Consider the following 26,593-nt stretch of genomic DNA (forward strand, 5'->3'; position numbering starts at 1 on the left):
CTTTTGCCTAGGGTCATGATGGTTAAACTTTTGTTCTACGCTGCAGCTGTTGTTAGTATCATTAGCTAGAAACATTGCTCCTTTATATGCTGACAGTATATACGATGGTGGTAGTAATACGAATGCATGTTTAAAGAAAATTGCGTGATGAATCTCTTTCATCTTGAACTGTGCTGGAAAATTTCCCAATGTTGTACTATTGCTAAGCTCAGGGAAATGCCAGTATAGTTCTTGGAAATGCTGCATGAGTTTCTCTAAGAAAGTTGTGTATTAACTCCTTTAGTTAAAAAAACCCCATTCTTAGATGCTAATGTAGTACTAGGTAGTAATACTCGTGTATGCTGAAGAAAGGAACATTTATCAATTGGCAGTAATTTCTTTCTTTAAATGTGTCTTTAGCTGCTAACATATTCTTTAAGTTGTGCAACTTGCGGTTAGGTTCTTAGGTTTGGAACTTAGGGTTTTCAAGCAGTGTTGCCTTAGTCGATGGTGTTTGCATGCCCATATAGTGAATGATATGCATCTTCAAACGTAGCATTGTGCTACCAAAATGTTGCTGCCAGTAATATTTATCCTTTAAGAAGGAATAGAAACCGATGATATTTACCATGAAAGGTACAGGACATGTAGACAGTATGCTTGAACAAATATTTGCATTTTCCATTGCTTCATATGCAATCATTCGTGTTGCTCCTTAATATTGCTATAATAGCAGAAAATTATAAATACCATCCGTTTAAAAAAAAAAAAAACACAACCAAAGAGACCAGGTTAGAAAGACGAGGAGATGGTGAACCAAACACAATAGAGGCAGGCAAAGGGAAAATGTTCCCAGCAAAGGGAAGTTACTGTTGCTGTTTGTATGAGTATACTAGTATGGTGTGGAAGACTGATATCAGAAAGACAGATGCTTTTTCATCAGCATTGAAACTAAAATTACGTATTTTAGAATCATCAAAATGTAGCTAAGATGATACACTTTTGGTTTTAATTATGTGTGTTGGTCAAAGCTCGGATCCAGTATATTTATTTCCAATAGCTGCAGTAGCACAGGCAGGTTTTTCAGTTGCGATCTTCATGGCTGTTGACAGCTTTGTCAGTCTTACTGACGTTTCGGTAGTGCTGTGTAGGAGTACCAAAGAAAACTGCGAGCCCTGTCCACGTGGGGACTTCACTAAGCTGGTCTTTTTTGATCAAGATAAATCCTCTAAATACCTCTTCTCATTCTACCAGTTTCCCTGTGATAGAAATCTCAGTTTGGGTGTTTGCCTGGAGCTTCGTTATTCTTTATGGGGAGCTGAAGGTTGGGCAAACATGGGACTCATGGAATATAAGCACGTTAATTGCTGGAACTGCATTTATGTAACGTAGGTTTTCTCCGAAATGGGAAAATACTATTGCCATCTGCTGCCTTTGCATATAGCTGGGCTCTTTCTGGGCCATAACCACAGAGACTGAATTAGCAGGTGCGTGGGTTCACTGGTGTTTGTCAGATCTCTTCTGTCTTGAATTGTCATTGACAAGTACCAGCTCTCTGCTGGTTCTTCAGAAGGGTATTCGTGATGGTTTTTAATTTACCTTACTTGACTTTTTTTCTGATCCCTTACCTTCTCTGCTGTCAAATGTGGTTGGAGTTAGATTAAATCCTTCCTATTCTAACCTGAGATCAAGATCTAACGCTTTTCAACGGTTTCAGTGTGTCTCTACGTGCCTTGCCAGGTCTGATGTGACTTCTTCTCTGGGCCCATAAGAGATACACAAACTTGCTGATTTTCATGCTGTGCTTAAGAAGATTTTTTTAATGTGTTCTGCTGCTCAAGATGCTGGAATTTCAGGATGGTTGCTTTTATGTTAGAGTGAGCCCAAACTTTGGCTCTATGCAGTATTATTTTAGGACGCTTTTTGGTGGGCATTTCAATTCCCAAGGAAGTCCTCTTACAGAGGATGCACAGAAGTATTCTCTGCTTTGTCTGACTTACTATATTTAAATTGACAGGAGCTATATGCCTGGAAAAAAACCCCAAATTACTGGTGGAAGCGGCGTCTTTCCCAGTGCAGCCTGTGGGGGAGAGGAGTGCGTCGCCCTTTTCACGGCCGCCTGTCCCCACCGTGGGCTGGCGCTGACGGGCTTTAGTTTCGTGTCCCCTCAGCCGAGAGCTCCGGCCCTGGCGGTGCTGATCAGGGCGGGCAGCGCCCTGCCGCTCGGCCCGGCCCCGCTCCGCTCCTCTCCGCCGGCGCCCGTCGGTAGGGCTAACCTCGCCGTGTCCTCCCGCCCCTGACGTCTCGCCGTAATTAAAAACGCGAGGAGCGGGTGGCTTCCCGTGAGAGGCGGTCCCGCTGCCAGGCGGGAGAGGGGAGGACCTGCCCTCCCGGGGCTAGGCAGCCTGCGCGGGGCGGTGAAGCGGAGCCGGCGGCGGCGGGGCCCTGCCTGCCCGGCTCCGCCGCGGGCGGCCGGGCGCTGCTGCCGCCGCCGCCCCGGGGCGAGGACCGGCGGCTGCCGCGGGGCGGGCAGCTCCTCCCGGCGGGCAGCTCCTCCCGGCGGGCCGGTGCCGGCCGCGGTGCCGCCTCCCGCCCCCGGGGGCCGGCGGGGCGGCCATTGGCCGCGGGACGTGTCACTCGGGCGAGCCGGGCCTGGGCGAGCGGCGGCGGGAGGAAGCGGCGGCCGCGCCGCGCCGGGCGGAGGGAGCGGCTCTGGGCGCGGCCCCGGCCATCGATCCGTGCCACTTCCCCTAATGGCCCGTCTCTTCCTCCTCCTCCCCCTCCCCTAGGGCGGATCGTCCCCCGGCCTCCCTGTATGTGAGAGACGGGGCCGGCGTCTCGGACGGAGCCGGGCCGCGGGAGGGCTGAGCCGGCAGCCGCCGCGGGAGGAGCGGAGGCTTCGGGGAGCGCTTCCTTCCCACCGCCCGCACCGCCGTGCGCGGCAGCCCCAGCATGGAAGCCATCGCCAAGTACGACTTCAAAGCCACCGCGGATGACGAGCTGAGCTTCAAACGGGGCGATATCCTTAAGGTAAGCGGCGGGTAAGGGCCCGGGAGTGTTCCCCCTCTGGCCCTGGGCTTTTCAGCTTCTCTCCGGAGCCTCTTCCTGTCCGTCAGACCTGACCCTCTCTCGCGTCCCCAGAGAACGCCATCTCCTTTTAACAGGGTACCCCAAGATTTCCTCAATCCCAGTCTGACCTCTTTAAGAGCAGGAGAGGCTGTTTCGTTTCTGTGTTAAGCATGCATCCCCCAGTCTCTCATTTCTTTCTTCTGAGACTGGAATATTTGAAAACTTAAGTCGCAAATGTGGTGGCAAATAAGCAGAAGTATGAGATAATCTCTGCGCTGAATTCCCCTCTAGGAGAGGAAACCCCTTAAAGTAATCAAGATCAATTTGATATTCCTTTCCTTTGCCTCCTGCCAAGGATTCCAGTATCAAAGAACAGTGATTAGATTATTTCTCATAGATAACCTGTTAGCATCAGGCTGTCAAATATTGGTGCTGAGTTTTATCTTCAGTCCTGATGAACTCGGGTGATAAGCTTGTGGCTGAATATTTAATGGATCTGTGCAGATGTAAGCAGATGGTGGAGTGCATTAGAGGAATCTGGTCTATGGTTCTTTCAATATATCAAAGGCTGTTTAGACTTCATCTTGGCTATGTTAAAGGAATTTGAGAAATATTTGAATTTCTAAAACTTTATTTAAAAAAACCAAATAACTGGGCACACAGAACAAGCCCAAAATTTTATTTTGGGAGAAGTAAAATATAAAAAGCCATAGTGATTTGGCCTCAGTGAAGCACATCTCTGAGCATTGTTGCTTCCAAGTAAAAAGAGCTGTATTGTGGAAAGTTTTAATGGAGTTTCATTCAGAGTCAGTATTTCTCCATGATCGTACAAGATGGGTTTTACTTTCCTAGCGTGATGTGTTTACTATTAAAGCATTTTAAGCTGCTGCTTTCTAAAATATTTTGAGTAGAAACTGTTTTGAGAGGTACCTATCCTGCAGATGTAAGGCTGTAACTTTGTGTATGCTGACAAATCAAGTCCTGCAGACCTCAGTGGGATTACTCATCTGCTTAAAATTTTTGCCAGGGAAGGGCTTGATTTCAACTACTGTGCTAAGATAAGTTGGAAGAAACAACTTCTACATGTAAACTTAATATGCATCTTTCATAGCTGATATTTCAATAACATAACTGTGGCTTTGTTAAAACTGCCTTAATATTGTGTGGCCATCAACAGATAAACGTTGCAAAAATGTATCCTGCTTTGAGATTAAGTTTTAAAATAAGTGCATCTGTATATATTCTACACATCCCTGGCCTACAGTTGGCCTGTTAGACCTGTATACTTCAATTCCAGTGTTTATGTAAATTGCCAGAATATTTCCTTTTGCTGTTTTAAACATTTGAGACTGTCAGAATTGTAGAAGTTTTCTGTGATAACCTTGTTTATTTTTCTTAACCTGAGCTTCTGTTTTGGGTTACTACTAGCTACCCTCAGCTTTTATGGTGTATTTGAAGTAGAGTACAGCTGAAGTCAGCTTGTAGAAAATGACGAACAGGAAGGAAAAATTAAGTATAGTGAAATATAGTTAGTTTTAAAGTGTATTCTTAATTTCATCTAGTTTGGTATAGAAGTTCGCTGAAGTCATGAAAAAAAGTCTTGTAAAATTTGCATTCATGTAAAAATACGTTCTCTAAGAATTAAAGGAAAAATAACTTTTTAGACTTTTGGAAGTTTAGTCTGTGCTAAAACTCTTACAACTGTGCACAGTGGCTGATAGTAAGATCTTCTTGAGTTGTAGCCACTTGGTGTCATCCCATAGATACAAATTTTGTTACAATAATAGAAACGTGGTGGTATGTATGCTGTTACACTACGTTAATCATTGTATTTTTCCTAGAATACAGAGAGGGATTTTCCTACTCTTCATAAAACCTAGGCTGAACACTTCCTCAAAGTGTTGATGAACAGTTCTACAAACTGTATTTCCTTTCAGCTCATATTCTGAAAATGCTTACAAATGTTACGTATTTACTTCATAGATGAGTAAACTAAGTCATAGAAATAGTAAATTGCTCAAGATTATCACTAAAGTTAGTGAGAACTCCAAGGGTTTCGGGAATCCTTCTTCAGCACATAGTTGAGATGAGCTCTGTGTAGCATGGTAAGGTTCGCTGTCTAAAGCTGGCAAATTTCAGACAAATAAGCCAAAACCAATTAGAATTGTTACAATTCACTTTACTCAAACTGACAAACTTCTGTAGTGCTTTGTCACTTTGAAAGTCAGGTTCACTTCAAATGTGTTTCAGGTTGTGGAAATTAATTTCCATCAGACATGCCTGATCTGTTTTGTTAGTACTTCGCTCATGACTGAGGAATCTCAGGGTATCCCATTCATGTGCCTCGTGTGATCTGTCTTATTAATCAGGTCAATCCTGCTGCCCTTGAACGAATCGGAAAGAGAAATAAACTTGTAACATGTTGAATGCACCTGCATGCTTCGCTCTTTAGATAATCCTTGCTGAGGCGCACATGTAATCTGACATGTAGTGAAGACTTCTTTAAATCTAGCTATTAGACACCTGTCTTGATGCACCTCCAGAGGGTTGAGTTAGTTTGATGGCATACAAGATGATGGCAAAGCATTGCTTCGTAGCAAGATGTTGTGCCTTGACCACACTAAGGAAAGAACAAAATCTCTTAACGCTTTAATTCCCACTCCTTGGAAGTTCACGTTTCTCTTTGTGGGGAGAGAAGGCAAAGATGCACACTGTCTGACTCCCTCTGATTTCAGCAGATAACTTGCCTATGATGTCATGGTGCCATTACTGCTGCATACCCACATATTTGGGACTTGATTGAATAGCATTTGAACTGTAGCCATTAAGCTGGTTGTTAGTAATCTTGTGGCTGGTTTCCAAAAGTGAGTGAAGATAGTTGACCTTTGGCTTGCAATTGTAAAACAGCTGAGTGAAGAGGAAGAGTGCTTGGCCTCTTCTTTTGTGGGCGCTATATGGTAAAAGCTGCTTCTATGATTTTTGTAACCCTGGCAGTAGACCGGATCCCCTTACCCTTTTGTCTAGTGGTTCTATAACAGTGTGTGGTATTGCCATTCAAGAGATGCAAACGAACAGCTTTCTTTAAACTTCTTAAATATGCTAAATGCTACTTACCGAGCATTTTCCAAAGAAAGGAAAGGTTGCTGCCTCCTTCTGTGTCTTCTGACTACAGTACAGTGCTGTAGCTCTCAAGATAGCCATTCTTTTCATGTACAGGTGGTTGCTTCACAAAAGCTCATTGGTGACTGGCATTCTATCGGGGCGGGGTTGGTGAAGAAAGCCTGTCCTGTTATTTAAAAAAGTAAAAAAAGGAAACTGAGGGAATCCTATTTATTTACTGTTTTTCACTTTGAATAGTTGATGGTTGCTATGATGCTTTTTCAGTCTTTTCCCCTTTCACTTGCTGTATTTATTGAACTTGGGACTAGTTAACTTCAGTCTCTGTCTATATTTGTTATTCAGGTTTTATGTCCCCAAAAACTATTGTATTTCTAGCAGCTTCTGGTTTTGTTGGCCTTTGTGCTAACTGGCAAGTATCCAGACCTAAAGTGTGCTGATACTTGCTGGTGGTTTGGCAGGAGTGCCGGGGGAGCAGGGGGCAGGGAGAGAAGAAAAATCATAATTCTTTCACTCATCTCCTCATAATTTCTTTTCTTTATTCCTCCTACACCTAATCTGAAGTGTGCAGTTAATACCATTGTGCTCTGATAATCATTTCTGCATGGTTAATACAGAAGCACTAAACATATTCATAAATATCTTGAATATTAGATTTGTGGGGTTTTTTTAAAAAACTATAGACCACTGCTCCATTTCCTCTTTCTCCTTCTTCTGTTGTAGTGTTGGGGCATAGCTAGGAAGTGATATTCTGAAGAACTGATTAAGTTCCTGTTCCCAGTAGTTATCAGCATAATTAATTCAGGGGCACTTACAGATTGGTTTTATGAGTAAAATTACTCAGGTGGGGTTCTAAGTAGAGGGCTATCTTCTTTAATTTTGGGGTTTTCACTTTTGTTTGCCACACAAACCAGCTTCCCTATAAGCTAAAAGGAGGAATTCCTTGATAGGATTTTGATCACTTGACAATTTTGTTCAGGAAAGTCAAGATTTTTTTTCTTTTCCTACTCTGATCATACACTTGACAGTCACTGCAGGTTCTGTTCACATGATTCTTTGCCACCAAACTTATTTTCTGTCAGTCTTTAAGAGGATTGAGCGCTTGCAAACAGTTGATGCTGAGATGGCATTTTCAGTTCCTGCATGAAAACCATTTTTCTGTGCCTGGATCCAGTGAAACAGTTTTGAATAGAGGGAGGAGTATGATAAACAAGGGGAGCATGGTCTCCCTGTTCTTCTTCCACATCCCTTGTCTTTGACCTCACCTGCATTGGCTGTTATGTCATGGTGTCTGTGCTAGAGAACAGAAATTCATTGCTTGCTGAAGAGTAGTGCAAAGACTTTTTCTCTGTTTTGGGTGAAACTGTCTTCGCTCTCATCCTTCCTTCTCCCTTCCTTATATACCCCCTTCATCTTTCCCCATTTTTTTATGAGGGGGTAGACTTAGTGTGGTCTTGATGATTTTAATATGTAAGAAACAGTTTTCTGAATTAATGATTCAGGCAAATTGCAAGCACTGTGTGCTTTATAGTGAAATAGGTCAAATATTAGAACAGGTTGCCCAGAGAAGTTGTGGAATCCCCATGCTTGGAGGTACCCAGACAAGTCCCTGAGCACTCTGATCTAATTAGACTTGTTCTGAGCAGGAGGGTGGATTGGGTGACTTCCAGAGGCCCTTCCAACCTATGTTATTCTGTGACTTAGCTGTGAGTGGCAACTCTGTTATATGCGATGGTTGATTTGTAAAGGTACGCTTAGGTCATGTTTCTTGGCTGGCAGCCTTGAATGAAGATATTTGTCATCAATATGTGATCAATATAGCAGTCTAAGAAGACAAAACAGAAAATTACAGAGACTCATAAAGACAAGTATGATTATCTTAAATGTAGTTGATTTGGCATCCTGGCAATTGGAGATATGTGTTATAAAGAGATGCCACTATAAGAGGTTGCATTCTTCCAGTCTACCCAGCTATTCAATGCCTATGTTTTTAGTACAAACTTCTCAAATATTGTTCCTCTTATGTATGATAGTAATCTGAGGGTGGGATGTGTTTTATTAGCCAACTTCCCTAGGCATCGGGGGGAAGGGTTGTGGGAAGGAGCTACCTAACCTCCACAAGGCGCATGCGCCCAAAAGAGAGCACACTCATGTTCTGTATTTGTAAAAGAGCTTGGGCCTGCTTAGAGCAAGATTGCCTTGCTGAAGGTGTGTCCGTGCAGAGGACATAAATACGGAGTAGTCCAGACTGAAGGTATAAAGCGGTCTTTGCAAGCAAGGGGTAAACACATTCCTCCTTTAAAATGACATCTTTGTTTTTGTTTAGTAGCTATTTGTGATGATTATTTAAACTTGCCACTGAAAGTGGAGAAAAATTAGCTCTTGTGAGCTTTGTGCTACCTGAAGCCCACTGGAGTTTTGAATGTCAAACAAGACACTGATTAAAGCTAGTGGTCAGCTCAGCTAATTTTATTATATTGACTTAACACATATTGCATTCTGTTATAACCAGGGGAAATGATGTTAATTTGAAGTTCAGCTGCCTTTTGCCAATTTAATGGAAGTGCTATTGTTATAGCTTCTCTGTGAGGTCCAGCTTTTGATATGACTGGTGTGACAGACTTCTGGAAAGCGTTAGCATAGACGCATCAGCAAATCAAATTTTAGCTTGCTATATTATTTATCTGCTTTGTTCAACATGCATGTCAAACTGCAACCAATGTGATTCTCTTTCAGTTTTATTTACTGGCAACACAAAGTCATCTCTCCTCTTTGGTTCAGTGATATTTCTCTCATGATAACTATATGATGAGGGAATGTCTGAGAATTTCAGATCAATAAAATCTGTTATTCTGAGGGACATCCCAGGTGTTAATGGACTAACTTTGATTTAGGTTTTTTTAATGAAAATGGTAAAAGCTTAGTCACAGCTGGGGGAAGAAAAGAGTGATTATGACTTCTAGTGGCATGTATAAAGGATTGAGAGTGTCATACTTTTCCAGTTTCTGTGAAGAGCCCTGCTAATTGGGGCTACTACTGTTTGTAGTGAAATTCAGACTTTTCTGATTTCTCACTACAATCAATAAGGATCCAACTAAGTGAGGGGAGATAAGGAATCCAATTTGTCTGTGTACAGCTCAGCCTAACATAAGCAGTGAGCTGTATGGCCCCTTGATAAAATCCCTTGTGCTTTACAGTTGCCAGTGGCTATATACCAGAAATCAATAACTAAAGCTTAAACCTCAGGAAAAAAATGTGCTGGGCAAAACTAATTCTATTTCCTTGAAAATGAAAGAAAATTAAGCATTGGTGCCCTAATAACACTGGAGCCAAAAGTCTTATAATCTCACATTGAGCAAAAAGAGAATGTAATTTACCAAACCTGATTAATTTTACAAGAGAAATCTAAACCAGAAGAACTGCTAAAGATAACATTAGGGTATTTTCATGATTGCTGTGAGACTGAACTCTTGTATTAATTTAAGGTTATTAAACCAATGATACCAGATTTCCATACTTGTTGGTTACCTCTGAATTAAAACCTTTGCCAAACTGTTAATAATTTTATTTATGTTGGTCTTGAAAGGTTTGAAAAATCAAAGCTAGTTCTAGAACCATAACAATAAACAACTTTAAAAAAATCCAAAGACACCCCCCCCACTCCACCCCCCCCCAAAAAAAGGCACATTTAAAGCCATTCATGTAATGAGCATTAGCAAAGAATTTGGCAACATAGATGAACTAGTTGAGATGTTTTTGAGTTTTTCCTGTGTAACTGTGTAGCGTCATGTTTCTTCTGGTCTGTAGTGTTGAACTGCAGAATGTCCTTTCTAGGTTTGACAGCAGTGTGTTGTTAAAGCAATAGGGAGAACTGAGAGTAGTCTGTCGCACCCCTCTGCACAGAGGTTTAGGGGTATGTCTGCATTGTGTAGTCATGAGATGGGACTGTATCTTCTGTAGCTATATCCAAGCTAACTTTCAGGAAGCTGGAGTAATGATAACCACGTTATAGGATTCAACATGATTTACAAAACTTATGCAGGACTCTGGATGAATACTTAGCCTGTGCTTAGTTCTTTGTGTTACAGGGTGTGTGATGCCTTAAAGTCTGAGCTAGCTACTCTGGAGGTCTTAATTAGCAAGTTGTGTAGCAAAGGATAAGCCTATTTCCTTTCTTCCCCCTCCACTTCTTTCAGTGCTGGGGGGATAGGGGCTAGCCAGAGAGATGAAGCAGTGAATATAATGTTTAGGTAGAAAAGTGACCAAGGAAATGCATTTGTTCTTCCTCTGATGCCTAACTGTGAGGACATAGAAATGGAGCTTTTGTGTAATCATCCATTTCACTGGGGCACTAGTGAAAAGAGGCACTAGGTCTCAGTGTTTTGTCATTTTTCTACTTGCTTTAACATTTTGTTAGGAAAGCTGCCTTTGATCTCTGTAATTTCCAGTTTTCTCTGAAAATTCTGTTAAATTCAAAATGCAAATGCGTAGATGACTTGTATGTATTCTGCGTTTCTACGCAGATTAGTGAATTGATACTGCAGTAGTCTGATACTCAAGTTCTTATCTGCAGCTTTATCCCACAGCAGTTCTTGCTCTTTCATTTTCTTCACTGACCCTGCAGTGGCAGTTAATATTATCTTCCAAGTTGGGCAAACATCAGTGACTAGAAGATACACAAGGAAGTAAAAATGTGTTTTTTAGATGCTTTGGGAGAGAAAATAGGATAGGAGAATACTTCCTATTATTTTTTTAGGGGCTTTTTTTTCATTATCTACAGCTTGGGGAATGCTGTATAAAGTTGTTCCTTTCCCTCAAATAGCCATATCTTTTTAGATGGAACAGCAGCATCTTTGATCTCAATCTGTCAAGCTTCAAGCTGCACTTCATCACGTTCTAGGCTTATGCCCTGTTGCTGAGTATTTAAAGCACTGCTCATGAGTGGCACATGCCTTCAACTTTGAAGTCATCTTGTAACACCTCATAAGAGTAGGTGTTCAAATGGAATAGAAAAACGGTTGTGAAGCAGACTGTCTGCGGTGGAGCCTGAACTTGTTCCCATGTCTTATACGCATGATTGGTGCCACCATCTGACAACTCAAGTGAGAATTGGTTTAACAAACTTAAGAATGTGTTTTTTTCATGGTGACATGCGCTAAACACATGGGGTTGTACAGCTGAGCTCTAATACAGCAAAAAGTGAACTGACAATCTCCAAAACTGCTCCTGATAATTATTTTTAGGATATTTATTATATTCCTGAAACCCAGATGCTACTCTACAATACTTCCTGGGTTGTGTTCATAATTTTCCTCAGCCTGTATTTCCCTCTTTACTAAAAGAATAATGTTTTTCTATAGATACTAAATAAAAGCCCATTTTAAAAATGTCTTAAGTGTCTTGAAGAGTCTAAGGAATGATTGCTTACTTGAGTTTCCATACCTGATCTTGGACCCTTTTGTCTCTGGTTATTTGAGGTTGTGAAAACAAATAGACAGTCCTGTTACTGAAGATTCATCAAATCGGTCAGTTTTTTGATCCCATGGGGTCAGGTCAGGATGGTGACTGGAATAATGCAGAAGTTAGGACAGCTATTTTTGTCTAGGAAATAGATTGTCAGCCTCTGTAGAGTAATTAATTTATAATTGTGATGTTCAAACTTTACTGACCTTTATAAATAAAATATAGAAAGAGAATATGTAACAGAATAGCTTTATTCTGTTTGTACCTGCTGAATTTAGCTTCTTTGCATGCGTTTGTGTCAGCACGCATGCTTTGTTGTGAACTGCATGTTGGCTTTACTGCAGCTGGACCTCATGCAGGGAGCAGAAAGCATTTTTTTTTTCAGTTCAGCTGAACTGTAATTATACTGTTAGTCTCTAAAACCTCTTATTTAAATAATTTGTCTCTGGAGTTCATGCTTTCTGCATTGAGCCAACCTACTTCTTGCTCTAACTTGTACTAAAACTCTACAGGTTTACATGTGGAGGAAAAAAAAAAAAAAAGTGCTGCTGTTATGCAAAATTGTTTCCCTTGGGAGGAAAGGGGGGAATTCTTCATGAGTTATGTATGAGCCAGCAGGTTCCACTGATCATGGCAGCTCTGCTAGCGGAGAAGACTTGTGGTCTAGGCTAGTCAGTCCTCTGGTTTGTGAGAAATTGGCACAAAATTTTAAACTCTTGCAACTTTTGCTGAGCTTGAGTAGGTTTTTCTATTATAAATCCTTATGTGCAGTCAAATTTTTGAGTATTCTTTTGTTACCTACACTTCTTTAGCATAAATATGAAAATTATATTTTAACCATTTGATCTGGCTTTTACTTTCTGCTGTTAACAGTAGATTATGGTCTGCTTGGAAAGAGCTATGCTTAGATTCCAGGTTTAAGTGCATTTATTTCAGAATACTAGGAAGAATTTTAAGCTGCAGAAAGTGTGCCTCTTGCTAGTTCCTCTAGAAAATCTGCTGCTTTTACTTAAGAGGTATATCCCTGAGCTCCTGTGTGGTTCAGGTCTTGTGCTCTGATCTTTACTACTACCGGGGGAATAACTAATTGGGGGGGGAAACTCCCAAATTCTTCGGGATAGAGGGGGAGGGAAGGCAAGGCAAACAAGTGCTCAAAGTGTGTCCTACAGTTGCAGAGGAAGGGAAGAAGCAAATGCAAGGAGGAAAATGAGGAAGTGGCAGCTGTAATGGAGACAAATACAATGAAAACTTAGAGGTGAAATTTGGCATTTAAAATGTTGTGGTTCCCAACCTTGCCTTCAGACAGCACTTGAATATTGGCGAGATGAACATCAGCTTGACAAATGTGTCTTGTTGAGGCAGTATCAGGAATACCTGTTGTGCATATATTCCACAGCTGAATTTTATGTTTCTGTAATGTTTTGCATGTCCTTGAAGAATACTTTGTCAAGATGTATCCTTAGCCCTGGAAGTGATAAAGCATGGGCTGGCAATTCAGGCTTTCTTCTGACCTCTGGAATGGAGGAAGCAGAAGTTGCTTCTGCTTCCTCCTTGCCTTCACTTCTGTCCTTATTTCTTAAAATATATTTTGCACCAATGCTTCTGCCCTACCTCTAATGAAGCTATAGTTTGTCAAAAACTAGCGTGTGGATTGTCTGCTTTGACTGCTTGTACCAGGGTGCTTAAACTTTCTTCCAGCATCAAGCTGTCTTGACACTTCCTTACTCCTTAGCAGGAAGTGATACATTCCTCAGTTTTTTCTTGAAAATTGCCTTTTAGGTTAAGAGTGTAACTTGCTCTCTGCCAGGATGGATAGATGAAGACTGTTGTGACTTTACCTAGGAGGACCCAGTTTGAAACTAGCAACTCTGTTTACAAGATCACAAAAAATAGAGATAACCAAAGTGATTATGGTTGACACAGTTTTCCTGGCTTCCACCCCTTCCTTCACAGCTTGTTACGTCTTGAACTCTTGCAAGCTGTTACTTTCACTCAGTTTATTTAGGTAATGTGAAAAGGAAGAACATAGGTAAAAAGAGGCTTCCAATGTTTCTATAAACTTTCTTGAGCTTTCTTTTCCTTCAAAAGCTTGTGTCTCATTCCACCTGTCTCTGTTTGGATTACAAACATGTGCATGATGCTGCAGTAAGATTAGAGAAGCTGTTCATGCTATTTACATTATGAGTAATATGTTCCTGTGAAACTTATTTGTTGAGAAGAAATAATTAACTTTCAAAAAAGCTGAAGGTATTAAACATAAGGTAATATGTTGGTAAAAGAGCTGTTCTACAGTCTGGTCAGCTACTGAAATCTACCCATGGGTGACTTACGTGAGTTGCAGATTAGCATTCTGTGGAAATGTTTGAGCTACCTCACAAGAGTATAGTTCTAGACCCTTTGGGGCTTCCTAGTTTAAAGTCCTCACAAACCAAATACAGTTATACCATTTTCTTAGTTTGCCTTGAATCAAACTGGATTTAGCTGGTTTTGTTCAGGATTGCAGTCCAAAATGAGAAGTCTGGCCATACCTAATCCAACTCTTGTAAAACCACCTGTTTTCCCTCAGTCATGATCCCCAACCCCCCTAATTTACTAATTGGGGTGTGGGGGGGAGGGGGCATCATCCAAATGAGTGGAGCTAGCTTTTGTGTCCTAATGCAGGGAACAAGTAACACTGCTGGGCTGTGCTTGGGTTTGGCAAGGTTTTTCAGCACTAACATAGACAGATTTGAGCTGACCTTTTACATGGCCTTTGTACCTTGTTGCCAACTACCTGTATTAGTCAGCTTTCTCATACTTACTCTTTGTTGCCACAAATAATATTAGCTTTATTATACCTTTATAATGGATTATGCTTTAGACTTTCTCCTATGGAAGTAAATTCTACCCTTTCTAATGTTAAAATACTGCCCCGTATCATTCTGGGAGTGGTTCCCGTCTGAAGTGAATTATATGCAATTTTCATGATTAAAAGTAATGGAAAACTCTTTACATGTATAATGCTCGTCTGCTCTTCTCTGAATATCCGTACTATTTGCCATTGGAGACTGGTCTAAATGGACCCCTTGAGTGCTGGCTGTATTGGGTGAGACATTTAGCACTGGACATAATCTTCCTCCTTGTATAAGGTCTTGGATTCCTATAGCCAAGCTTTAGTGACTTTCTCAGCTGGAGGCTGTATCTGGACTACTGTGTTTTAGCAGCCACTGATGGCCACACCTTGGATGTATCTTTCTAAACCCATTTTGAGTCCATCTGTACATTATACCATTAAAATTTAAAAAATGCATACATGTACTGTGTGGAAAAAAGTTATTTGCTTTGTTGGTTTGAAACATGCTACCTGGAAATTTTATTGACTTTTTTTTTCCTCTTCTGTCCCCCTCCCCTTGCAAGAGGTAGTAGGAAAACCTCTCACCATACTTCTCATGGGGAGAATAGATTTGCAAATGTCCTCTTGTCTTTGTTGCTTTTTTTTCTCCAAAGGAAGTCGGGGGAGTCTTATCTCCTATAGTGCAAAAACCATTCCATACTTAAGTTTATCCTTCCTTTCTCAACTTTTTTAGTTCAGTTTAGTATTTTTTGAGATGGGCTGAGTATAGGTACTCAAGAGTATTCAGGGGCTGACACAACACATTTACAGTGTCAAAATATTTGTCAACTTTTCAGTTCTTTCTTAACAGAGTATTAGGTAATTTTTCTAATTTATTTTAAGATTACTACCCCCATGATTCCAGGACATTTGCTGAGGAGTAATAGTTTGTTTAAAACCTATACCTTCATTTAGTTACAGTTCTTGAGGTTTTTGGTTGTGTTTTTCCTCATCAGTGTTGTTTTGCATATTATATTTAATCTGACATTACCTGTGCCACTTACCAATTTTAAGGTTTGAGTACACTTAACTGTCTTGGCGACCTTTGCCACTTCACCCCTCTGTCACCTTCTCAGATCACTTGTGAAGCTGTTGAACAGTGCAGCCCTTCCTGGGATCCCTGTGGTACAGCCTCCCTCCAATGTGGACACTGACCCTTTGGTTTCGCTGTTAACCTTATATTCAGCCCCTGAGGCTGGGGGGCAGGGGCGGTTCCTGCGTTGTTAATGAGTACGTTTGTAGAGATGAGTAGCTGAAAACATGAGGTTTTTTTAAAATGAAGCAACCCACATAAAACCTAGAAAAGCCTGAGTCTTGGCCTTGCAACTATTCTAGTTTGTCTCAATTAGTGATTCATCTGTCTTCTATATGGAGTTATATTTTTGTTCTCTCTTGCTATTGATTAAATGGAGGTCTGAGGTGAAGACTGCTTTTTGCTTTTATAGCTTTGCCAGAAGAGCCCAGCTTCCGAACAGCTGCTTGAGAAAGTCAACTTAATTGGATAGCTGTATTTCCAGGGAGGTTTTATGGCTGCATACTAGCAATATTGCTGCAAACCAGCTGGGACCAACTGGCATCTGTCATGGTGCGAGATATGTATTTAATATCTTGAGATAAGTCCTGATCCTGGTTTTCTGAGTACATTAGTGAGATGGCTTCCATATATTGAGGTCTTCCCAGAACTCCACTTTTGGGAAAGTTTTTTAATGCATCCACACTAACGCATGGTCTAAAAATCCCATTTTGTTGTGTAGGAACGATTGACCCCTTGTCAGGACCCCGGGGGGAGTCTTTTGTGGTCCAGGCATTGATCTCCTGATTGGAATCTCCCAGTAAGGGAGAGTTTTAGTGCCTTAGCTTTTACTGAGACTTACAATGGAGATATTGTGCTACTATAATGTACTTGGGAGCTTAAATTAGTCTGTGGTCAAATAATATACCCTAGGGTGTCAGTGACCTGCATTATGATATCCCTTCCAGGTTATTGCAATGGAGCCATAACGAGTTCTATTCTTGTTTTAATTTGTTCTTGACCTGGAACAGTTCTTCTAATTTGAGACACTAATTAGAGATGGTTTTAGTTATCTCTGATCTTTTCTGTAAAGAATTTGGTGCCTCAGCTGTCTTGACTTTAGGATTCTGGAGCAAGTTACTGCTTTTGGCATTTAGTATCTGCATTTCTGCATTATTCATGTGAGGAGACTCTGATTTTCTTTTTTGCCCATAAGCCAAGAAAGCAGCAATAGACTTTTGTAGAGATTGCTGGTGTTTCTAATAGTATGTTACATTAATTTAAAAAAAATTAAATGTATCAATACTTATTTGTCAGTTTTGTATTTCTCTGTTCCTCTGAGATATTATACATAGTGCAACTTTTTAAATTAAAAAATTTATTCCTGAATTAGTATACTCTTTTTCTTCCTAACCCTGAGTAACTTTGGACGAGTGGGGTTTTTTCCTAATCCATGTGATAGTGACCTGCAATGGCTATTGTAGGCTCAGCATCTTAAATATACAAAGTTCTCCTATTCTAACTTGGTGTGAGCAAATTCCATGTAAATGTTTTATTTTCCTTTTATTGAGAGAATTGGACATAAACTAATGCAATTTTATTAGCTCTGAAGTGAAAGAGGAACTTTATAACATAAGGGGAATTTTTTTAAAACATTGCTTTGAACTGCAGATGTTGCCTCCCCCCCTTTTTTTTTTAATGCTCTTCATTTTCCCCTCTCCCCTCCCCAGCAGTGCATAATTCAGAAGTTTACTTTCAGTAAGCCTCCACAACTGTGGTTTTGGACTTTTTCTGAGGTAGAATGCAAATTAAACTTGCTTTGGAGTTCTTGGGCCTTGCACTTTCCCAGTTTTAAGTCAGAATAGGAATGCTGTTTTGACACTGGAAGGAGTATATGTTACAGACCATCAGGCAGCTCTCTGGCATGCGTGTAGTCCTTACTGTATGGTGGTTGTCTTTCCTCCTTTGAAAAAGAGGACATTATTGGTATCTTTCCAGTTTTTGCCGTTCATAATGACTTCTGGCATTCCGTATGGGCTTCTTTTGGGGGTTAGATGTAGGCCATTTAGTTCTGATAGCTTTCCTTGTTTTAAGGGAATGATCCTTATTCTTCAACATCTAATTCCTTGTTTATGGTTCAGATGTCCTTGTCTCCAACTCCTCAGTCTTATCATTAGTTATCAAAGCATGTTTTTTTTCAGTCTACTGAGGAGTGCGTATTTTTACAGGCTCTGTTAGGGTGTGTGTTTTTCTTCTCTTTTTGAAAGGGTAATTTTTCCTGTTTTGCCAGAAATTGTTGTGCTTTTTATGGTTAAATTGAGGCCATTATAATTCTGAATTTTGTTATTCGAATTTTGTGAGTACATAATTGTGGGTGTTTCATTCTGTATACTATTCTTTCTCGAGAAATCGAACCATAATCTAATGATGAGTTTGGAGAAGAAAGAAAAGTGGATTAGTGTTGGAGTAAATCAACACTTTTTAACTAAGGCCTTGTTGTGACCCAAAAATAGGCTAAACTTAAATGTCACTGAAAGATTTCTGATACATAATAATTCATTATTCCATAGTAGACTGAAAACAATCATACATTTCTTCTTAAAGTTATCACGAATTAAAGATCAACATGAGACATTAGTACACCAACTCTATTCTGTGTTTTTGTAGAATTTGGTGAGTTTGCCCTATTGAGGTTTACATGTGCTAAAGGCATGAATGGCTATGAAAGCACTGAAGAAGCTTTGTGCAGAAAAGGCTGGCATTTTTGGCAGTTGTGTAAAAAGCTGGGGTGATTGTGGGTAAGTGTATCTCACAAGTCTTCCTAATAAAATGACTGAGGATATGATGTCAAGAATATTGACATATAAGTTGTATCCCTCATGATCAAAAAGCTAAGGAGACCTGGGAAAGAAATGAAAGGTTCTATCTGAAACAAGTTGGTTTGGGCACTATGTAGATTTAGAAAGAAAACTGAGCATAACCAGTTTGTGTGATCTGTTTTTACTGGCTTTTAAAATTGTTAGAAACGTTTCTCAAAACAACCTGTGAAGCAGAGTTGTGATTAAATGTATTTTCACAAAGGTTATTTAGTTGCAAAATCCACTGAAATCCTTTTTTTCTCTTTTTTTTCCCCTGGGTATTTTTTTCATCTAATGTCTTTGCCTTGTTGACTGTTGTTTTGAAACTTAAGTTTGCTTCCTGCATGCTGGGAAGTTTGAATTTGGAGTGTACCTGATGCCTTTGGTTTACAAGGGTCTTTCAGTATATCTGTTATTTGAAATCTTTTTCTTGTAGAAGAACAAGAAATTACCAAAGTTGCTGGGTGAAAGCTCCGTTGTATCTCATAACAACATCCAGTGGTGGCTTGAGCAATCTGTACGCATGGACTGTTTGAACTGTCTTTGAACTTCAGGTTATTAAGGCAACACCAGCATAATCCTGGTTGTTTTTTTTAAACCGATCAGGTTGGTTGTTTTTTGTTTGGTATGTTTTTGTTTTTTAAGGTGTGGCTGATGATCTGCTGGGAGGTGCACTTGTCCATTGAAACATGGATGCAAGAAAATGGTGATGTGCCATCTCAGGCTTTTAAAAGGAAGTCCCCTAAAAAATCATTTTCCATTGAAGGGCCTCTTTATTATCCTTTCTTTCTTCCTCATTCAGTGTTACATGGGCAGGAAAATCATTGGTGCTAATGTAACGTTGTACAGTAAAGCTGCATCTCATTTCTTGTTTGTCTCTGTTTTTTGAGATTGGAGACATTCTGTGAAATGTTTTTAAGTGTATATAATGTTCTAGAGCCAATGGTGCAAACTGCCTTGAGTTTGCTTAGTTTGATACGTCTACTTATGCTCTCGTAAAGGTTTGCAAGATCTCTTGGTGTGCTTTGCATTATGCAAATGTGACAGGAATGAGTCAGACGATATTCTGTGTTCTGATTAGAAACCATTTGCAAGTGTCTTCCTCCTGTGTGCGTGTCCCACTAGAGAGGAAGTCTGAGCAGTTTTGCAGTTACTGGAAAACAAAGAGTTCCCGTCTCTCTTAAATATTCTCACTCTCTGAAGATCAGCCAGACCAAGTACCCAAGAATCTATACATTTTCTCTCCAATTTGAGATGTTGCTAGACAAAAGTCAGTAAAAACAGATTAAATAAACTATATCAATCAAAAATATGCTAATTAAAACCATCACTCTGTAGCTGACAAATCTCTTCTCTGATGAATATAGTTGCAGTTCCTTAGTGGTAAATTAGTATTTTGGGTGCCTTAAATGGTGGGGTTTTATACTGTGGAAAACTGAGCTCTTGCATCATGCGAAGCCAAAATGTTAATTGCATGCACTGAAATTGCCTTGATTTGTACAGGGAAAGATAAGCTTCATTAATTTCTCTTTATTTTAGTCAATGCTGATTTATAACTGAATTTATAATCTAGTTATGAAGGTGTCTTGTTTAAAGCAAGGGTTTGTTTACATGCAATTGGATTAAGATTCTGATAGGGAGCAAAAAAATCTTTCCTGCCAGGAGGCTCAAGTTACACAAAGGTTGGTTTTGCTGTTCTTTTCATGTGAATGGGATTGTCTGACCAGCCCTGTGGAACTGATGTGATCAGATCTCCTCTTCTAGCTTTTCTCAGTGAACCATCCCAAAATGAAATGGGTGATGTGCTTTTTGCAGATCTGCATGTCTTCCCCACAAAGGAGAGTTAAATTTAACATGTTAAATGCACAGATAAGAGGTGAGGCAGCAAGTTATGCATACGTACAAACAGGGTTGAGGCAGTAGAACGAGCTTTGTGTGGATACCAAATTATTAATTGTGGCTATGTCTATATAATACGTCACAAAATCACGAGGGCTGTGAGAGCATCAACAGGCTTTTTGTGGGCTGAATTAAGACATGTTGTAAAATTATTGGCTAAGAGCAGATGCATGCAAACTGCTAATGTGCTCTAAGAGTTGTGAGAGTAATTAGTCTGAACTGACAGGTGAACCTGCTTGGTAGGAGATTGGATCTTGTAGTGCCTTTTTTTTGCCTTTCTCATGTCTTTGCATAACTAGCTTACAATACTGCTAAACTTCACATCAAACCTCAAAGGTCTCATGTTGCAGGCTTTGATTTAGAGAGTCTGAGGCTTTTGCTGACCTACAGGGTAGGGCTTTTTTTCTGGAAAAAGTTAGGAGCTGTTAGCTGCTTGAAAAATAATTTTCCATTTATCTAATAGCCAATGGTCTGTTTTTAATTCCTTGGATGATTTCTTGCTTACCTCTGTTTCCCTTAACAGTGTTATTTAATCTCAAGGCATCTTCCTGATCCTATTTAGTGCTAAAATATAGCATGCTTTTCTTTCTTTTCTCTAAGTTTCCCTATTGCTGATTCTTGGCCAGGTTCTGCTGAGGTAGCTGGATAGTGGCCTCCATAATCACTCTCAGCTATATTGTATATCTGAGGCTATTTCATGCTTCCCCTCTGCCCCCTGCCAATATTCATATCCTGCAGAATAGAAGAGTTAAGGGGTCATTCCATGCTGCATCTCTTTAATATGCTGTCTTAAACCAAGATTAAAACTGTCCCTTCCTGTGACTGCTTTGTGTCACACTGGTTGCAGAATGCAAATTGCTATCTTAACAGTGTTTATCCACCTTGTAGTAAAAATCAATAAGCAGTCTTTAGACACGTGGAGTTTTGAGATCTTTGTTTTTCAAATGATTGGCTCTTTACTCTCTTTCCAGTTAAAGCATCTGGGAACAGTATTGGCTAGAGTCTCAGTAAATTAGTCTCTTAGTCTTTAATATTCTGCAACATATTAAAATTACATTTATATATTACTTATTGCTTATGTAGTCTGGATTTGGAGATGCCTCATTCTCCCTTCCAAGATGTTATATTAGAATTGGTTAAATAGGTACGAATCTAGCAAAATATTGACTTACAGCTATGGTGAACCTTGAAAAGCTGCCTATTCTAGGAAATTGGCCTCCTGTTATCTCTGATTTCATGCTTTTTCCATCTGTCTCAAAATGAAGAGATTAGGGCTGATCCTAGCTATGTGTGTGAGGCAGATTATGGTAATCTTATTATTCTGATCTCATTACACTTAGTCTCTAGATTTGAAAATGTCCTGGGTTTAACCCTTTCTTCAACAGCTACAAAAAATTTAGTGAAAAGGTAGTTGAGGCATGTTCTGCAAACTTCAGATTAAATGGTTATATCATCCTGATATATCAAGCTCTCAAAGACTTTCCTACTTAGAGTAGTACACTTAGTTGTTGTTTCGGGGTTTATTTTGTCTAAACAGACTGTCTAAAATGATGAGTAAATCAACTCATTTGAGTTGCAAAGGATTAAATTCCCCCTATATATATATGATAAAAAAATTAGTAATGGTTATTAAGAATTCCATTTTCAGTTTAATACTTCAGGGAATCTAAAATAGGAGCACCTCTGGAGATCCTTAGTTCATGATAGGTCAGAATTATTTTTTTCTAGTTTTCTGAAAAGAAATGGGATTTTCCAGAGTTTTGTCCCAGCATTTGACACACAAAAATATAAAAATGGAGTGTCTCCTGATCTCATTACAAGTACACAGAATTTAATGCAAGATGCTGGAAAATATGTAGCTGTGTATTTTAAATGAAGAAGGGACTACTGAATTGGAGCATGGAATTCCCTAGCTTTTCAGTATCTACAGCACAACTTTGCTATTGTTACTGGGAGGTCAAATTTAATTGATTGCAAAGGGTTAACTTTCTAGTCTGTGGAGAAAGGGACTCTTTTCTGCACTAGGCTAATACCTTTGCCTGAGAACACTAATGCAAACATTGTCAGGTGAACTTTGAGGATTACAAGAGGTCTTTGTGTTCAACTTGTGGAGGAAGCTCTGTCCTTTCTGCACATTTTCAGGCACCAATTATGAAACAACTGTTATTGCTTCTTCAGGCCTGTAAATGAAAACAAAGCAAAATGACATCTGCTGATTGTGGGAGTTAAAAAGCAAATCTGATTCTCTGTCTTATTTGTATTATATTGTAACTCCTGTTTGAACAGATTCATAGGATACTTGAGATTTTATTGTATTACACTGATGGACTTCTAGATTAGATACTGCAGGGAACTCTTTTTAAAGCATTTAAATATTGCTCTGACTGTTCTACTGGTCATCTTTGAACATCAAGCGTATTTGCCAGTTCCCATCCCAAAATTGCATTTAGAGGACAGGGAGGAATATTGGAAATGAAGGGGAAAAGATGTGTTAGTATGTCAAAGCTGGGATAGAAGGAAGCAAGTTCCTTCTACTTCTGTTATTTGTTCTGTCATTTTTATAGGTCATCTAAATTGGACCTTTTTGTAGAATGATATATGTTGTTACACCTGGTTTTGCTTAGAAAGAAGCATGCAATGCAAGAATATCACTTAAATTGCTGCCCCAACTGCCTAGAGTACATTGAGTGTATCACTCTCAATTAAGCTTCATTGTTTTGTAGTACAGGGACCACTTGAGCATTTCCTCTAGTTGCCAATTCCTGTGCTCTGTTGACATGAAATTCACTTAAGAAGTGACCAAGCTCCATTGGGACTGAGCAAGTTGGCAAAAATGGAGCTCTTGCAAATAATGTGGGGTTTTTTTATTTCACTCTGGTCAGTCTTCACTAACTTCTCAAACACTTGGGCCAGCGCAGGGTGGGGATGAGGAGTGCAGAAGTCGGAATCAATGGCTGGAGGGAAGAAAGTATTGGGAGAACCTTAACTTAGCTCTGTCACAAACTTCACTTGTGGAATCGCTGCCTTGGGGACATGTCTTTGCTTTATGAACAGGATATTCTGTTCTGTGTGTCACTCTTGTGGTAATGCAGACATTTGTAGAGTTGCACTGTGAACTGTTCAGGGAAGAAAGCCAGCAGTGGAGAGGGGTTCGTTTTTTTTGTTTTGTGTTGGGTTTTTAGTTGTTGTTTTTGGTTTGGTTTTGTGTTGTTTTTTTGTTTTTGTTTTTAGCTAAGATTGTCTTTGATTTTGTTTAAAGTAGTTGTGCTGGCTGCACTAGGGAGAGACCAGCTTTGGCATTGGAGTTGGATCAGCATACCCTGAGCTAGCATTTCTGCTGAAGACTTTTGCGGCTGTCAAACTGCAGTCTTCATTCCTGCCCTCGGGCTATACATTTGGCTGAGTCTCATGATGGCAGAGCAACGTTCTCTTGGCGATTATAGAGCAGCCCTTTCTTTTTGTAACTTGAGTTATTTTTTGTGCTGTTCTCAAGAACTCCTTAAAAATTTGCCTTACCAAAAATGCTGCTTCTATTGTGTATTCACACTGGGTGGTGATGGTTGTTTTGCTTTGAGTGCTGAGTTGCTGGCAATGTTTTAATATATTTTTAGATAACAGTGAAGTATTTGTTTTTCAAGTGAGAGGTAGGAAATTGCAAAGAATAAAGAATTGCATGAGCTGGCTTAGTGATAGCATGCCTGTTTCATTTAGGGTAGTGGAGGAGGAATGGGGGAGTAGCTGGTGATGTAAGGGCTGTTGCTGTGACACTCCCCAGTAATAATTTCTGTGAGGAGCTGTAAAGGGTTGAAGGAAAAAAAAAAAGTTGAGTATTCGTTGACTTTGATGCTTGATATGAGTCATAGCTTCTCTCTTGTAAGAGGAGAGTAATTCAAATGAGCACAGTGAACCCTTACTGTAGCAAATGCAAAACTTCTCTTTTTCCTCCCCTGAATTTCATTCTTGACAAAGCAGGGGATAGATTGCAGTCAGTCAGAGTAAAGGGTTGTCTCTATAAAAAAGAACCATGAGACTCCAGCATAAAATTCTAGCAGAGTTGTGGAAGCTCTGCATTGATGAGGCAAGTCTTTTATTTGTGGTACCTGTTGGTTTAAAGCAACTGGAGTGAACCTTTCAGATGTAAGGCTTACATAGCCTTGAGGTTGGAGGCTGATTTTTCATAACATAGTAGAAAAGTGGAGGGGCTTCCTGTAGTATTTTAAGTTCAATTTTCTGGTCTAGTTATCACTAGTTGGTGTTTTCCATTTTGGTGGTGTGTGAAGTCTGCTTAATAAAGATCTGTGTCTTCTGTGCCACAAGCATTTATATCTTTTTGTTCTCTATCAGTATGCCTGGTAAATTTTATGGCCAAAGCTAAATTATGCTTTCCTAAAGGTGCAGATGCAACTGCTGTTGCTGGTCCTGACAACAATAGGAAATACTGCTTCTTTGCATGGACTGACAGTTGTATGTGGAGGGATTCTTAGATCCTGTCCAGAGCACTGATGTTGCTTTGCAGCGATGGCTCATAAAATCCTGTGTGGAACTTTAAATAGTAATTTTCATTTTTCATCTGAAATTGAGATTTCAACACCATTTACTTAACTTTTTTCAGTAGGAGAGGGATTGAAATGCATGGGGGGGGAGTTACAGATGCATTTTCAAGTTGGGGAAAATGCAGTTCAAATAGGTGGTGGTAATACTATTCTTAGATCACTAAGGCTGTAAACCCTTTTTGGTGCTAACAGGAAATGGCAGACTTCAGCTTCATTGGCCAAAGGGATCAGCCTTTGCAGCTGGGGTCTGAACTGAATAGTGATGACATTTGGGGCAGCTGTCTCAAGGTAGTGGAATGTGGACTTTTCCTTCTTATGTACTTTCAAATGCAAATTGCAGAGTATGCTTTAGGGACTGGCAGGAAAGTACATGTGTGTCTTAGGTATGCAAGAAATTAGCAAATATTTATTGTTCATAGTAAATACTGATTGTTCAATTGCTGCAGAAAGGATATTGCAGTTAACACTCACTTGACATCCTATGTTGGATGAGTTTTGTGCACTGCACTGGTACTAACATGTAATTTTTAAACATCTTGTCATAAAGCCCTGCTCTTTTTCATGTGTGCGTGTTTGCAATGCATAGTTGGATGGAAGAGATTACTTTTGCTATGCATGTCAGTGATGTAACCTGTAAAGAATTAAACTTGTCAGAAGGACCAACAGCTGTCATTGTTGAAGGTATGGAGCAGAAAAAGAGACTTGCTCGGCCCACCAGTATTTGTCGTAGGTGTCCCTGAACCTGATAGCAGTTTCATGCATCAAGTCTGGTGGTTTTTTCTGTCTATGCTGCAGAAATCTTCAGATGTCTCTTGCCAGGATCAGTGTGAGGCTTGGCTTAACATGGCTGGCTGACCTGAAGTTAACTTTTCTTTCCATCTTATCCATTAAAGGTCCCAGCTTCAATTTGTATACAGCCTGAAAAAAAGCTGTCTTAACACTTGCCCAAATAAGCCTGTTGTCAGAAGACACAAATACCTCTGTAAGCCTCAGCTGAGCCCCTCACTCCTGCTTCCCCATTTCCCTTCCTCCCACTCCCAGTCAGTTGAGTCTTGGGTTTTTGCTGCCCCTTTGCCGGACTACCCATGTGCTGCTACTAGAACTCTTGTCCATCTCTTCCCATAGTCTGTTCTGTTTAACTCTGCCTACATAAAACTTTAAGCCAGTGGAACTATTAATTCTTGCATATGTAAGTTTTGGGGTTGTTTATTGCAACAATTGTAGAGCAGGTCTTTTTTTTTTTTTTTTTTTTTTTTTTTTGTCTTTTGAAACTGGAACGAAGGGTGTTTCCTTCATGGCAGTGCCTGCTCAAGCAGTCCTGCCCTATTCCTTTCCTTCCCGTCTCCTCAGTCACTTGCTTCAGTTCCAGAGTTGTACCCTGTACTTGCTGGTATAGCTATCTGTGTAGCCAACCAGTCAACTGAGACAGGTGAAAAATACACCACCTCCCTAAACTGTTTTGCAGATCAGTTCCCCAATCTGTTGAACTACATAAGTGTCTGTTACCACTGCACGGAGTGCATGTGGGAGGGTGCAGCCACATGGCAGTGACTGCATAAACCAACTCAAACAGTACTGCTGCCAAACATCTAGCCACTACAAACTGATAGTGTAGCCTCTGAGTTTGTAGCGGGATAGGAATTCATGCTCAGAAGTATGAATTAACTAGTAAGATTATTCATTCTGAGGTCAAGATGCGTACAATATCAGTATTAATTAACAATTTTGTTGCTGAGTGTTTTGAGAGATGCCTGCAAACATCCTCAGTCCT

At 40.1% G+C, this 26,593-nt stretch overlaps 1 protein-coding gene across 3 annotated transcripts in view; it reads left to right on the forward strand.

The window, feature by feature from the left end:
- Positions 1-26,593, forward strand: part of GRB2 (growth factor receptor bound protein 2) — a 64,462-nt gene that overhangs the window by 12,344 nt on the left and 25,525 nt on the right. For 2 of the 3 annotated variants that reach the window (XM_049813524.1, XM_049813523.1), the window contains one exon: positions 2,769-3,009. In XM_049813524.1, the coding sequence (XP_049669481.1) occupies positions 2,932-3,009 (78 nt within the window). In that variant the 5' untranslated portion in view covers positions 2,769-2,931. Of the gene's footprint in view, positions 1-2,626; positions 3,010-26,593 lie in introns of those variants that run through there. The other variant, XM_049813522.1, reaches the window with a different exon arrangement.

This window comes from Accipiter gentilis, chromosome 10 (assembly GCF_929443795.1).
Source record: "Accipiter gentilis chromosome 10, bAccGen1.1, whole genome shotgun sequence".
Classification (NCBI taxonomy): domain Eukaryota; kingdom Metazoa; phylum Chordata; class Aves; order Accipitriformes; family Accipitridae; genus Astur; species Astur gentilis.